Source organism: Eimeria maxima, genomic scaffold (assembly GCF_000499605.1).
Source record: "Eimeria maxima Weybridge genomic scaffold, Emw_scaff962, whole genome shotgun sequence".
NCBI lineage: Eukaryota > Apicomplexa > Conoidasida > Eucoccidiorida > Eimeriidae > Eimeria > Eimeria maxima.
The window spans coordinates 1-12,664 of NW_013566893.1; the positions used below are offsets into that span (position 1 = coordinate 1).

Genomic DNA, 12,664 nt, shown 5'->3' on the forward strand with positions numbered 1-12,664 from the left:
ATATATATAATATATATATATATAGTGTGTGTGTGTGTGTGCGCTTGTTTGTTTATTTAGTTTAAATAATTGCTTCTAGGCATTATTATAGTATCTGCTAGCGGTAAATTGGCGTATGTCTTTATGGGGGTGTGTGCTGTATGCTGTGTGGCGCAGATATGCCTCCGCGGGGGAGGGGCATTAAAACCTGCAGTGTCTAGCGGCAATTGGGTACATATATTTTGTTGTCTGTTTCTGATGCCTGAGGTTACATGCAAAGATTTGCAGAAGTTGGAGCCTTGGGACTTAGGAGGGTTGTCTCCATGGAGACTGGCTTCCCGCTGCAGTTTGTGTGGCGTCGAGGGGGGGGCTTGCATGCGCTGCTGCGCTCTGGGGTGTACAGACACCTTCCATCCTTTGTGCGGCTGGCTTGGGGGACTCTTCGGCTCAGCCTCCTCAGCACAAGGCCTCTTCCTCCCCATTAGAGGATCCCCAGATCATTGCTTCCCTCGACTGCAGCTTTCCCTCTTCTGCTACAAACACACTCCAGAACAACCAGCAGCAAGGTACAGCAGCAGCAGCCCTTCTAGAAGAACAACGCAGGAGAAAAGAATACATCTTTACTACACATATAAATGTGTTTGCGTGCAAGTAGAAGAAGCGTGCCTTCTGTGGACATATCTCCCTGTACTAGCGCTAAACCCTAATACTCCCCCGTCGGATCCTTGGGATTTACAACCAACACCCACCCCTCCCCCGAACGCTAAACCCTCATTTAACTGTCTCAACTTACACCCATTATCAACACCAAACCCTCATGATTCACCTTTAGAATATTTTTGTTAATCCTCCTCCACGCTTGCAGCAAACCTTTAAAAACGCACCCATGTACAATACATTGTGCACCTCTGCAATTAACCCTAATACACCCCAAACATAAACCTTAGTACTGCTCAATCGTAACCCCTAGTATAGCGAACCCTAATACAGCTCAGTAATAAACGCGAATGCAACTCAATAATAAGCCCTAATAAACTGTTAAGTTAACACTAAGACTGGGACCTTGGTGTACCTCATTTTGGTATTGGCCAGTATATCCGGTGTCTCTTTCTGCATGTGAATCCTCTTGCTTCCTTCCTTGCTGTATTCTCTCTTGGGGTTTGTTGCTCCTTGTGGCTGTTTGGGACGTTTCATATGTGTTCTGCAGGATTTGTTTAGGGTCTAGAGGGTTTATGGTTTGTGCGTGTTGTTGCCTTGACAGGAGAAGCTGCGCCCTGCAAGCTGTGTTGCGGTCCCGTCGTTACATAACAAGAGATCACTTCCCTGAGCTGTATGCTTTAAGTGAGCGAAAGGGGGCCTTCTTTCTTAAGCGGGCCTTGCCTGCAGCAGCAGCTGCAGCCCGCCGCAGCACAGCAGCTGCTGCTGCCGCGGCAGCGGCAGCTGCGGCTGCTACTGCGGGGCTGCCTGGCAGCAGCAGCAATGCATTCGGAACCCCCTCCAAGGGGAACACAGCAACACACGCAGCCACCCCAACGCCTGGTTCTGCTGCTGCTTCTTCGGTCACTTCAACCCGGCGATCAGCAGCGGCGGCAGCAGCTGCAGCTGCAGCTACCCCGCATGCTGGTGGAGGTGCGCTTGCAGCGAACACGCCTGCCACTGCAGCCCAGGGAGCACACACTCTGACGGCAGCAGGGGGCAGAGGCGCAGGTGCCGAGGGTTCAGCAACAGCAGCAACACCAGCAGCAGCACCAGCAGCGTCTGCATCAGGGGCGAAGGCCGGAGGAGAGACCCCGGGGACAGCAGCAGCAGCAGCAGCAGCAGCACCAGCGGCAGAGGAGAGCGTAGAGCGAACGGTCCTTGAGGAGATTGATTTCTACCAGGACCATTGCTGCGCCGTTTGTTTGCTGCCTAGAGCAACAGCAAGCAGCACCAACCCCTTCTTCTATTGCGCCAGGTGTGGGCTAACTGTACACCGCCTGTGCTACGGAGTGCCTCTTGAATGTCTCCCTGCTGCGCTGCGCCCAGATCTGCAGCTGCAGCAGCAGCATGATACGTGTGGCAGCTCGTTGAAACGGCTGAAACAGACCACCGGGATGCAGGACAATGGTAATAACAGTAGCAGCAGCAGTGCCAAGACAGCAGGTTCTTCGTCTGAAGGGCAGGACGGCACCAGCAGTGGCAGCGCAAGCAGCAGCAGCAGCAGCAGCAGCACTCCAGCGACGCCAGCTGCCATCCTAAGAGGGACGAAGCGCCTTCATTCGGAAGTAGCAGGAGCATCAACAACAGCAGACACCGGCAGCAGCCGCAGCAACGAGCCGTATGTGCCAGTTCCTTTCCTCTGTGAGCCTTGCCGCTACGCGCCGAACAGAGAGGAAGTAAGCGGAGGTTTTACCGTTATTTACCTTTTCTTCTTTCCCTTTTGTTCTTGTTTACTTTGCTTTATTCTTATCCTCCTGTTGCTTTGCTGCCATCAATATTGTTACGGCCATTGTTACTTTTACTGCTATTGCTGTTGTTATTGTTGTTTATGATGTTATTGCTACTGTTATTGTTACTGCTATTGTTATTTTCCCCCTTCTGGTTTCTTGTTTTCTTCCCCATTTTTTCTTTCTATTTTTGACTTTTCTTTATTTCCTTGCATTTCTATCCTTTTTTTTGGTAGTTTTCTTTTAATTTTTCTCCTTTCTTTCGACTCTATACAGTATAACCAATATTTGCCCCATTTTTGTTTGTATTCGTTTACTGTAGCATCTTTGACTGCCTCCTGCTGCTGCTGTTACTCCTGCTGCTGCTGCTGCTGTTTCTAATTGCTCGTCTTGTTTTATTCGTTTTCTCGGTCTGCTTCGCAGGTACATTGCGCTATTTGCCCGCGTCGAGGCGGTGCACTCAAGCTCTGGCTGCCTGCCTCGTCGGGGTTAACGCTAGATAACCTTTCTGCGACTCCTGCTGCTGCCGCTGCTGCTGCCATTGCTGCTGCTGTCAGCTGCAGTAAGGAGACACCCCTTCAGTTCGTACACATGCTCTGCGCACTGTGGACGCCGGGAGTAGAAGCTGCAGAGACAGACAGCCTATCTCCCATCGTTGGAGTGGATGCTGCGCTGCAGCGGCAGCTGCAGCAGACCGCATGCCCGAGCACAAGCAGCAGCAGCAGCATCACCCGAGAGGACGGGGAGACGCCAAAGAAACAACAGAAGCAGCAGGAAGCGCAGACACAGCAGCAGCAGCAGCCGACTGCCACGGGGGCTGCCGCGTCGGAAGCTGGGTTGCAGCCATCGTCTGCGCCGCCGCAGCAGCAGCAGGAGCAACCACTAGTCCAGCAGCCTCAAAAGGAGCAGCAACCACAAGAGCTCTCCGTTGGTTCTGCAGGCGTTGCTGGTGTCTGTTCCATTTGCGGGCTCTCTTGGGGCTTGCTGCTGCGCTGCTGCGCCTCGAAGTGTCTGCTGCAGTTCCATGCTCTCTGTGCCTTGCTGCGTGGCTGCTTCATGGAGATGGCAGAGGCTCCTTTAAGCCCCACGGCCTTCACCGCCTCCGCATTCTGTCTAGAGGCAAGTAGAGCAAGGGTTTAGGTCTTAGGGTCTAGAGTTTAGGGATTCGGTAACGGTTGCTCCCCAGATTGTCAATGGTTGAGACCATGGATGTTCTAGGGATTAGGAGTCAGTGTTTAGGGTTTAGCAAAACCCTTTGGACACATTGGATGCCCATTCCAGTAGTAATGTGCTTCTGCGGCTTGCTGCTGTTGCGCTTTGCTGCTTCTGCTGTTACGTGCTGCTGTTCCATCTGTGATGTTGCTGCTGCAGCACTCGCAGACGCGCAACCAAATCTCCCACAGTGTCCGGCTGCTGCTCCGTCTTCGCTCCTTTTTGGAACTCGTAAGTTTCTGCATAGCAGCAGCAGCAACGACAGAAGCAACAGCAGAAGTAATAGCAACACAGTAACAGTTGTACACACAATCATCATCCGGGGCAGCGGCATTTTAATGCGTGGGCTCAATAGTAATTTTTGTTTTCATTGAGGCATCTGTGCACTTCATGGGATGCTGTTGCCGCTGCGGCCGCTTCTCCTGGTGTGTTGCTTTTGCAGTCCCGCATGCTGGTTGGAGCTGTATCTGAACGGGAGAGCAGCAAGCGCCTGTACATACAGCAGCAACGGAAGAGTCTTGCTTCTGCGTATCCAATCCACCCATCTGACGGCCTCGGCAACCCCTCGCAACAGCGAACGACCACACAGCGGCAGCAGCAGCAGGAACCGATGGAACCTATGCTTGTAGATGGAGGGGCACGGAGCAGCAGCAGCGAGACTACTGCCAAGCCTGGCGAAACAGGCTTCCGGTGTACCAACCTTTCCGAACAGCAGCTGCAGCAGCTGGTGCAGCAGCAGCTGCAGCAACGGAAGCAGCAGCAACAAGGTGGAGGGGCGCTGAAGGCGAAGTTGCTGCATCTTCTTGCCTCGGGGACTGCTGCAGCTCGAAGGGAGGCCATGGCGCTGGCAGCGGCGGAGCAAAAAACATGGGAGGCGATCCTTGCTGATGTTCCCCCAGCTGCTGCGGGTACTGACAAGAGCTCGGGAGCGGCAGGAGAAGCAAAAGGGGCAGCAGCAGTAACAGAAGCATCAAAAGCCACTGTTGCTGCTTCAGAGAGTGAGGGAAGGATTCCGGCGTCGCTGAGCAGCAACAGCAGCAGTGGCAGTGAGAGCTGTAGCAGCAACTACGTCGGGGGAGAAGATGACTTTGGAGTTGCTGAGGGTCTCTTTATCGACGATGCTGCTGATGACAGTTCAGTTAAGGAAAAGTATTTGTCTCTTTTTGTCAGTGGCCTCCCCACAGCTGGAGCGGCGGCAGGAACAGCAACTGCAGCAACAAACGAGGCTGCCGAGGAGACCGACATGCTTCCGGTGCCAAACCCGCACCAGGCTGCTGCTGCTGCAGAGGAGCAGGGTCAGCAGCAGCACGGATTGCTTTGCAGCTGCTGGAAGCAGGTATCTGACAGCCCGATATCGACAGCAGCAGCAGCTTCTGCTGCAGCAGACGCGGCAGCAGCAGATCAGGACCCTGTTTGTGCCTGTCCTGAAGCCGTCAGGAGGTATCTCGTTGGTGCAGCAGCCCTGAAGGCTCTGCAGCAACTGCGGCTCTTCTTGGTGCAGCAGCAGCAGCAAGAAAAGCAGGAATCTCTGCATGGGGACGGTTCTGGTACGCCACAGCCACCTGTACAGAGGGACGCAGCATCGTCATTTCGGGCGAGGGCGGCGGCGGCAGCACCTCGATCGTCAGCAACAGCAGCAACAACAACAGCAGCAGTATTGCCACTAGGCAATGACAGCAGCTACGTCTTGGAGCTGTCTCATCTTCATCCTCTGCTGTCTCCTCTTTTGAGGGACCCGACCAATGAAGTGCTGCTGGAGGCGCTGGTTGATGCTGCTGCAAGCTGCAGGTACACCTGCTGGTGCTCTTTCGTCGCGGCAGTCAGCAAAAGCAGCAACAGCAACAACAGCAGCAACGCAAACAGTATCAGCAATGGTTGTGGGGGCGTCGACCCCGCTAATACTTCAGCTGCAGCACAGACACCACAGCTGGTGCATCCAGCAGATACGTCATCTTCAGCAGCAGCAACAGCAACAGCTGCTGCTGCTGCACTAGACCTGGCGACCCAGCAGCTGCAGTTGTGGACGGGCTTTATCGTTGCCGCTCTCCGCGAGGCTGCAATAGCAGCAGAAGCAGCAGCAGCAGCTCGGGCCGCACATTCCGGTGCATGCGCTGCCGGAGCGTCGGTGCTGCAGCGGCTGCTACACCCGAGCAACAACAAATGGTCTGGTGCTGCGGTTGCTGAGAAGGCCTCACTGCCGCCTGAATGGAGAGGCAGCATAAGAAGAGTAAGGAGACAGAAGAGTAGACAGACAGAAATAGGAGCAAGAGGAGACAGAGAGCTGGGGTGATATCTTGAGAAGAGCTCGTAGCAGCAAGGGATACCTGCAGCAGGCACATACCTGCAGCAGGCAGCAGCAGCAGGCTGCAGTAACAGAGAGCACTGTTTGTTCAGGTCATTGGATTGCTTTGGTTATTGGAGTTTTAGTGCCTATGTTGCTGTTTATGTCGTTTGCTCCTCTTTGTTGTGTCTCCTCACGGTCTCCTTTTCTCTGTTTGCCATCCGCTGCTGCTGCCGTTGCTGCTGCTGTCGCTTGGTGCAGGGCGTCGCAGCAATCGGGCGCCGTGTCGCCCTGTACTCACCGTACATGGCTGTTTGGTATGGAGGGCTCATTGTCTTCTGCAGCAGCAGCAGCAACAGCAGGAGCTTGCACTGGGCTGACCGTTATCTTATAGCCTACGATGATGGGGACTGCTCATGGGTGCAGCTGGAGGGCCTCGGCGATTGTGTCCTCTTCAGTGTACAGACAGAGCAGCGGCAGCTGTATGTTATTATTCTAAGCATTGTTTAATTTTAAATTCAGTTTACTTGTTGCTAAACAGTGCTAACAGTGTTGTATTTCTCCCTTCCTTCTCTGTCGTATCTTTGCTGTTGTGTTGTCTCTTTACTTCTTGCTCTCTGTACAAGCTCGTTCTAAGCTCCTTTCCTCCATACTTTCTCCTTTTCTTCTTTTGTCTCATTGGGAACCTGAAGGCCTGCTTATTGTTTCCCCCTTCTCTTCCTTGTTGTGCCTCTTCTTCCTTCTCTTCTTCTTTCTCAATTTGTCTCTTGTGCTGCTTCCGTTCTTCACAGTGTCTATCTGTCTTGCGACGGTTTCTCTCTTTATTGGGTTTAAGGGGCGAGCTAGGGCTTAGGGGTTAGGGCTTCGAGATTCTAGGGCTTAGGGCGCTTCCTTATGCTTCCTGTGTTGTTCCTGCTGTTGTAGGTGGATGGAGGCGCTCAAGAGGCGGCGGCGGCGCAAGGTGCACCATGCGGTGTCTCAACACCTCAAGGAGTTGCAGCGAACCCACACAGGGCCATGCGCAGAAACCACTGCCAGCGCGGTCGACCCGCCCCAACCACAGCAGCAGCAACAGGAGGGTGCGAAGGGGGGCTCCACTACCTCTGACGTGTTATAGTCATTGTTGCTGTATTTCTTTCTGTTTTGTTTTTGATTTCTCCGTGTGTACCTCTTCTATGCACTCCGGTTGCTCTGACACTCGTGTTGAACACGGAGCAGCAGCAGCTGCTGCTGAAGTTGCAGTTTCTGCAGCATTCTGTAGTTTTTTGGCTGCTGCACGTTCTCGCTTACCGTCTGGACTGCGGATCTGTCTCCTGCACTTGATGCATCGCTGGTGGGGCCGCGTTGTTGCTGCTGCTGTACTGTTGTTGAACCCGTAGTTGCTGCTGCTGCCTGTCCAGTTTTAGGGGGAATAGGACTTAGGATATAGATGGAAGTGTTACAGTTTCGAATACATTTTGAGGGTAATTCGTTAGTGGGGCTTATACATAGCAGTAGTGCTCATGAGCAGATATGTATAGGGCTGGCAACGTACAGAGACGTTCACTACAGGCTGTAAATGCCGGCTCCTATCCGGAAAAGAACCGAAGTGATTACGTATGATAGCTAGCTGATCCGGCTCTCAGAAAGACGGTCAGCTTTACCGAGCATTTGCACCTTTTTCTTCGGACATTACCATGTCATTCGAGCTAGAGAGTGCACGGGGAAACGAAGTAATCAGAGCGACACGAGGTTGCGAACCTGAGACATCTCCAGCAAGGCAATCAGCGAACTCTGTGATTCCCGCGGATTGCGGGGCAGTGAGGACAAAGAACGTTAACTCCACGCATGCAGATCCACTTCAAATCACTTGTGGGCTCAAACGCTGCTAGTTTGTGCAGCGAATATCTGGAGCAACGGCGAGGCGGAGCAGTCTACCTCTGCTTTCGTTTACGTGGTCTAACCGACTACGTGTCCCCCCACGGAAAAGGGTTTCGATAGCTGATAAAGCTATGCATGTGAAGTGCACGCTCAACTCAGGCAGGGGCGCATTACCATCTCACCCGAGTTCTACTTTGTACCAGTGCACCACACACAGCGCAGACGATCAAGCAAAAGGCTGAGGAGCTGTTGGAAACTACAGATGTAGGCATGCACGCAGTTAAATGCTCTTAGAAATGCGGCAATTTTGGCATACCTGTTCCAGCTGACACCCAAGGAACACCAGCAGTGGGTGCGCTACTTACAAGCGATGTGCCCAGTTCTGTTGTAGAATAAGAGAAGTGGGTACACCGCTTGAAGTAGGTGTTCTCAGATGTGTTGTATAGCAAGGAACTTACGACGGAACTGCTGTGCTGCGCACCCAGTTGCTGAATCGGCGTATTCCCGGCGAGGCCGCAACCCTTGTTCCGTCGCAGAGGTGCCCCGCGGTACATTGGCAAAATAGAAGAAAAATGCAAAGGTTAACTCAAATAGGGCGTTTGGGCATTAGCAAGATACGGAGAAGAAAATAGACGAAGCGTGGCTCACCTGCACGCGAGCCTGCATCGGCGGCAAGTTCAATAAAACCACTTTGAAAGGATGCTACGAAGCCCTGGATAGGTTTGATCACTTATTAGCTCAGTAATGTGTCACCGGTGGAATATCCTAGATGGTTTTCCTGCCCACGTGAAGCCCTGCACGGTCTAAGTAGACAACCGGGAAGAAAGCTGAAGTATTCCGAAGTTGTCTACACTTTCACTGCATACAGCTAAGAGCGTCTGATTGTGCTTACAAGTGCTGTTATCGTGCAGCAGGAGTTGTAGCTGGCTGCCCTGCAGCTCATTGCAGGCTGCCTGCTCTTACACAGTTCCAGGCCTGTGGAGCGCTGTCCCCAGGACATAAGGGACTGAGGAGGCGGTTTTTATCTGCTCTTGAGGATCCCTTATCATAATTTTGCCGTCCTAACCGCAGCTTGTGGCGGATCTTGAATAGGATAAGGGACTACTATTCAGGTTCCACTTGAGATCGGTTGCAAAACACCTTGGTGCTGCAGGGCAACCCCACACGTATGCACAGTTAGGCCCCCTCTGCTGCATGGACTAACGGTGTAACCAGCTGCTGCACCAATACTTGCCCCCATAAGGCCGCTTGATTGCAAGTAGAATCTAGGTTAGTATGTGCAAGTCCTTCTAAAGTGGGCCCGGCCCCCTACTTGGCCCTGGTAGACAAACAGTACGTGCGAGCTCTCGACAGCTGTCCACAGTGCTGCAAGTACAGCCAATGATGCTGGCGTCTACTTGCATGTTGTACACTTCCGTAGCACCGGCTGGAGTCACTAGAGAAAGAAAGTGCGTTGAACCTCACCAGGCCATCTTTGATCCCTCACCTCCAGGAGAGATGACCGCTGAGCTCACGGCAACCGTTGGCCGAAATGGGGAGGTTTTAGTTGATTTTAAGGGGCTCTGAACTTTAGTATTTTGGATCAAATGCAGCGCACAAGAGTCCTCCTACAAGAGGCAGGACTCCCACCACCCCTACGCAGAAGCTCCAGTGCAGAGAGAGCTTGCTACAGGGTGGAAAGTATGCGGAGCTCATGGTTGGCGGCTAGGAAGGTTGCATTGTGGTGTGCTTTAAAGGATATCCTTTGCAAGCGATCTATTTGGTCTTAACTTGTACATACATGTGAGGGCGGAATTGAACGAGAGGAGTTGCTGGGGCTGCTCTATTGTTCCCCTCTAGCGACGCCTGCTGTTGAGCAGTCTATCGGCCCTTCGTTGATGTTTCTGTTCATTTGTTTTGTATTGTGTAACTTAAATGGATACAGAAGCAGAAGATGTGGAGTGAGTGGGGAAATCCGAGTTGATTCTGTTGCTGCTGTTGTTGCTTCCGCTGCTGCGGCTGCTTGAGTGGCTGGGGCGGCCGCCGAGCCTTTCGTGGCTTAGACTTGGCTGGGTTCGCGTTTGTGTGTTTGGGTTTGTTTAGACTGTTTAGCTCTTTTTATATTCTTTAATCTTCGTGTGTTTCCCTAGCTGCTTCCTCTCTTTTGCTGCTGCCCCAAGGCGCAGCAGCAGCAGGAGCAGCTCCTCTCCGTCTTCCTGCGGCCGCCGAGCGCTCTGTGCACCTTCTGACTGTTCGTTATCTTTTCCTTCCTTCTCGCTGTATCGCTGTTATTCTTTTGAATAAGTACTTCTTTTTGCGTGCTTTCTGCTCCCTTTTGGCCTCCGTCCAGTCGTACTTCCCCTCCTTCCTACCTTTCTTGCTGCATCATCGGTTTCTCTGCTGCTCTGCACTCGAAGGCAGTCAAATTCGGTCTTTTTCCTTTTTATTTCCTTTATTTATTATTTTACCGCTTCACCTGGAGCAGCTGACCACCCAGGTCATGGGGAGAGACGCAGCCTGCCTCCCTAGGCGGGGAGCGGCAGCGGGAGCGGCAGCAGCAGCTGCTGTGCTGCTCCTTTTGGGCGGCAGTATCCCCAGCCCTATCCCTATCACAACCCCCACCACAAGCAGCAGTAGCAGCAGCAGCAATGGTGGCGGCGTAGTGCTGTGTGCATTGGCTTCCGAGGTAGCGGATCCTTCCTATGGTGCTTCCTCAGGCTTTCCCTCAGGTGGCTCGGGTCTTTCAGATCAGTTATCTCAGATATTCTCCTCTGTGGGTCCTTTTGTATCACAGTTATTATCTGGTGGCAGCGGCGATGGTGTAGAGGGTGTAGGTGATTCTGGTGGTGGGGGTGGGGGCCCTGGAGGGGCCCTTGGGGCCCTCTATGAAATGGGCCGTCGTGCTGCTGGTGCCCTGTCTACTTCCTTAGCATCTGATGAAGCAAGAGAGAGTATGTGGGTACCTCTTCATGAGCAAATAGGAGTAGCAAGAGATATGTTAGGCCTCCCTGGTGATGATGCACAAGGTGTAAGAAGTGCAGCAAGATTGCTGCTTGCTGCTCAGCTGCCTATTGCTCGTTTTGCTGCTGAGAGAGAGGCTTGTGATGATGAAGAAGCAGATAATCGAGCACTCAAGATCGTCAATGAATACCCCACTACTAAGAAGTAGGAGTTGCTGCTTCTGCTGTTGCTACTGCTGCTGTTGCTGCTTCCGGGTTCATTGCATTCGAACGATGCTGCTTCTGGTGATGGCTCTGTTGTTGTTCCTGCCCTTATTGCATAAGAATGGTGCTCTCGCTGCAGCTACTGGTGCAATCAGCACAGTCATCGTAGCAACAGTTGATATACACCTGAAGTGTATGCAGCAGCACGCATCATCATATGTATACGGCTATATCTGCTGTTGTTGCTTCTGCTGTTGCTGCTGCAGGATGCTGCAGGACTACATGGAGCAGAAGCCTGACCGTAACATTCGTGCTGCTCCAGCGGATCTATTGCGTCTTCATGGTGCAATGAAGGAGCATCTTCGTGCCTTCCGTGCTGCAGCAGCAAATAACATATTGCCTGTATCTATATTAGGGGCATTAGATTCTTTAAGTACGGAGGCAGCAGCATTAGTAACAGGATACTTAGCAACGGTGTCTCGTTATCTTGTCTTTAAAGACCGATTCAAAAAAAATAAGAGGGGTCTTTCTTTCTTTGCACGTCATGTGCTGCCTCGTTTGCTGCAGTTGTTTGCTTTACAGCTAGATGCATGCAGGCATTTATGGCGTTTTCTTTCCTTCGTTGCCCCTCATGAGACAAGTATTTCTCCTGCAGCATTTAAACCCTCTTTGCCTCCTGCTGGTGCTGCTGCTGCTGCTGCTGCTGCAACAGCAGCAGCAAACGCGGCTGCGGCATCTGCAACAGCAGCATCAACAGCAGCAGCAGCAGCAAACTCCGCCTCCTCCGCGTATCCTTCTTCATATCCAACACCCCCTGCTCTTACTATACATGATGCAGAGACAGGGGGGGCCCTGAGGACCTTAGCACAAAACTTAGGGTTTGCTGTTCCTTCTGTCCCACATGCAGCAGCACGGGGCTTTGGTAGAAGATTGTTAGCTCGTGTACAGGTGCATATTGGGGCTTTGCATGCACTAGCACAAGGTTGTTTAGCAGCAACTTCTCTTTCCTTCCAGAGGGAATATGCAGAGGCAGAAGATCGTGTTGAACTAGGAGAGGCCCCTGCGGCTGCTTTCCTTAGCCTTAAAGATAAAAGCGAACAACTGGGGCCCCAAACAGAGCAGCAGCAAACAGCAGAGAAGCCCAAGCAGAGCGAGGGAAAACCACGCAAGAAGAATACACATAGACTGCGAGCCCTTAACAGGAAACCACCTGCTTCTGCTGCTGCTGCTGCTCCTGCAGCAGCAGAAGCACCGGTAGCAGAAGTAGCCAACGATATTATGCAGCAGCAACAACTCACTTCTGATGATGAGTCTGCAACACCGATCGCAGATGCAGCAGCAGATGCAACAACAGATGCAGCAGCAACAGCAGCAACAGTATCCGATTCCTCAGCAACAACAGAAGGCCCCACAGACGAGAGCGACAGGCGGTTGTAATATTTTAGCATGAGGGTTGTAAGTAGCAATAAGAAGGCTGTCAATGATGCCCTGGACCCGCGATGCAGCAGCAGTAGCAGCAGCAGCATCAACAGCACCAGAAATGCAGTGCGTTCTTGGCAGGGCAGCAGAAAGACGGCATACTTAGAAGAAGAAGTTATAAATGGATAGAAATGAACGTAAATATTTAATAAACTAAGGGATAAAAAGAAGGAAAAATACCTCTAATAGTTGTGTTTGGTTTGCGTTTAAACCTGGCGGTGATGGATTGTGTAGGGCTGCTTGCGGGTTTGTTTTAACTGCATGCATCCATGCATGCATTCAAG

At 52.2% G+C, this 12,664-nt stretch overlaps 2 protein-coding genes across 2 annotated transcripts; both read left to right on the forward strand.

Annotated features, from left to right (window-relative positions):
* Positions 1-156: 156 nt before the first annotated feature.
* On the forward strand, positions 157-7,015 carry EMWEY_00046440 (Phd finger protein BR140/LIN-49, related, related; the record flags this gene model as incomplete). The annotated part of the gene is made up of 7 exons (XM_013483119.1): positions 157-329; positions 1,241-2,354; positions 2,829-3,539; positions 3,777-3,848; positions 4,060-5,844; positions 6,160-6,380; positions 6,823-7,015. Coding segments are annotated over 7 exons (4,269 nt in total), but the record flags the coding sequence as incomplete, so codon positions are not given.
* A 3,222-nt stretch (positions 7,016-10,237) lies between these two features.
* EMWEY_00046450 (kelch motif domain-containing protein, putative) lies at positions 10,238-12,338 on the forward strand (the record flags this gene model as incomplete). The annotated part of the gene is made up of 2 exons (XM_013483120.1): positions 10,238-10,902; positions 11,168-12,338. The coding sequence occupies 2 exons, from the start codon at positions 10,238-10,240 to the stop codon at positions 12,336-12,338; spliced, it is 1,836 nt and encodes a 611-aa protein (XP_013338574.1).
* Between the last annotated feature and the right edge of the window lie 326 nt (positions 12,339-12,664).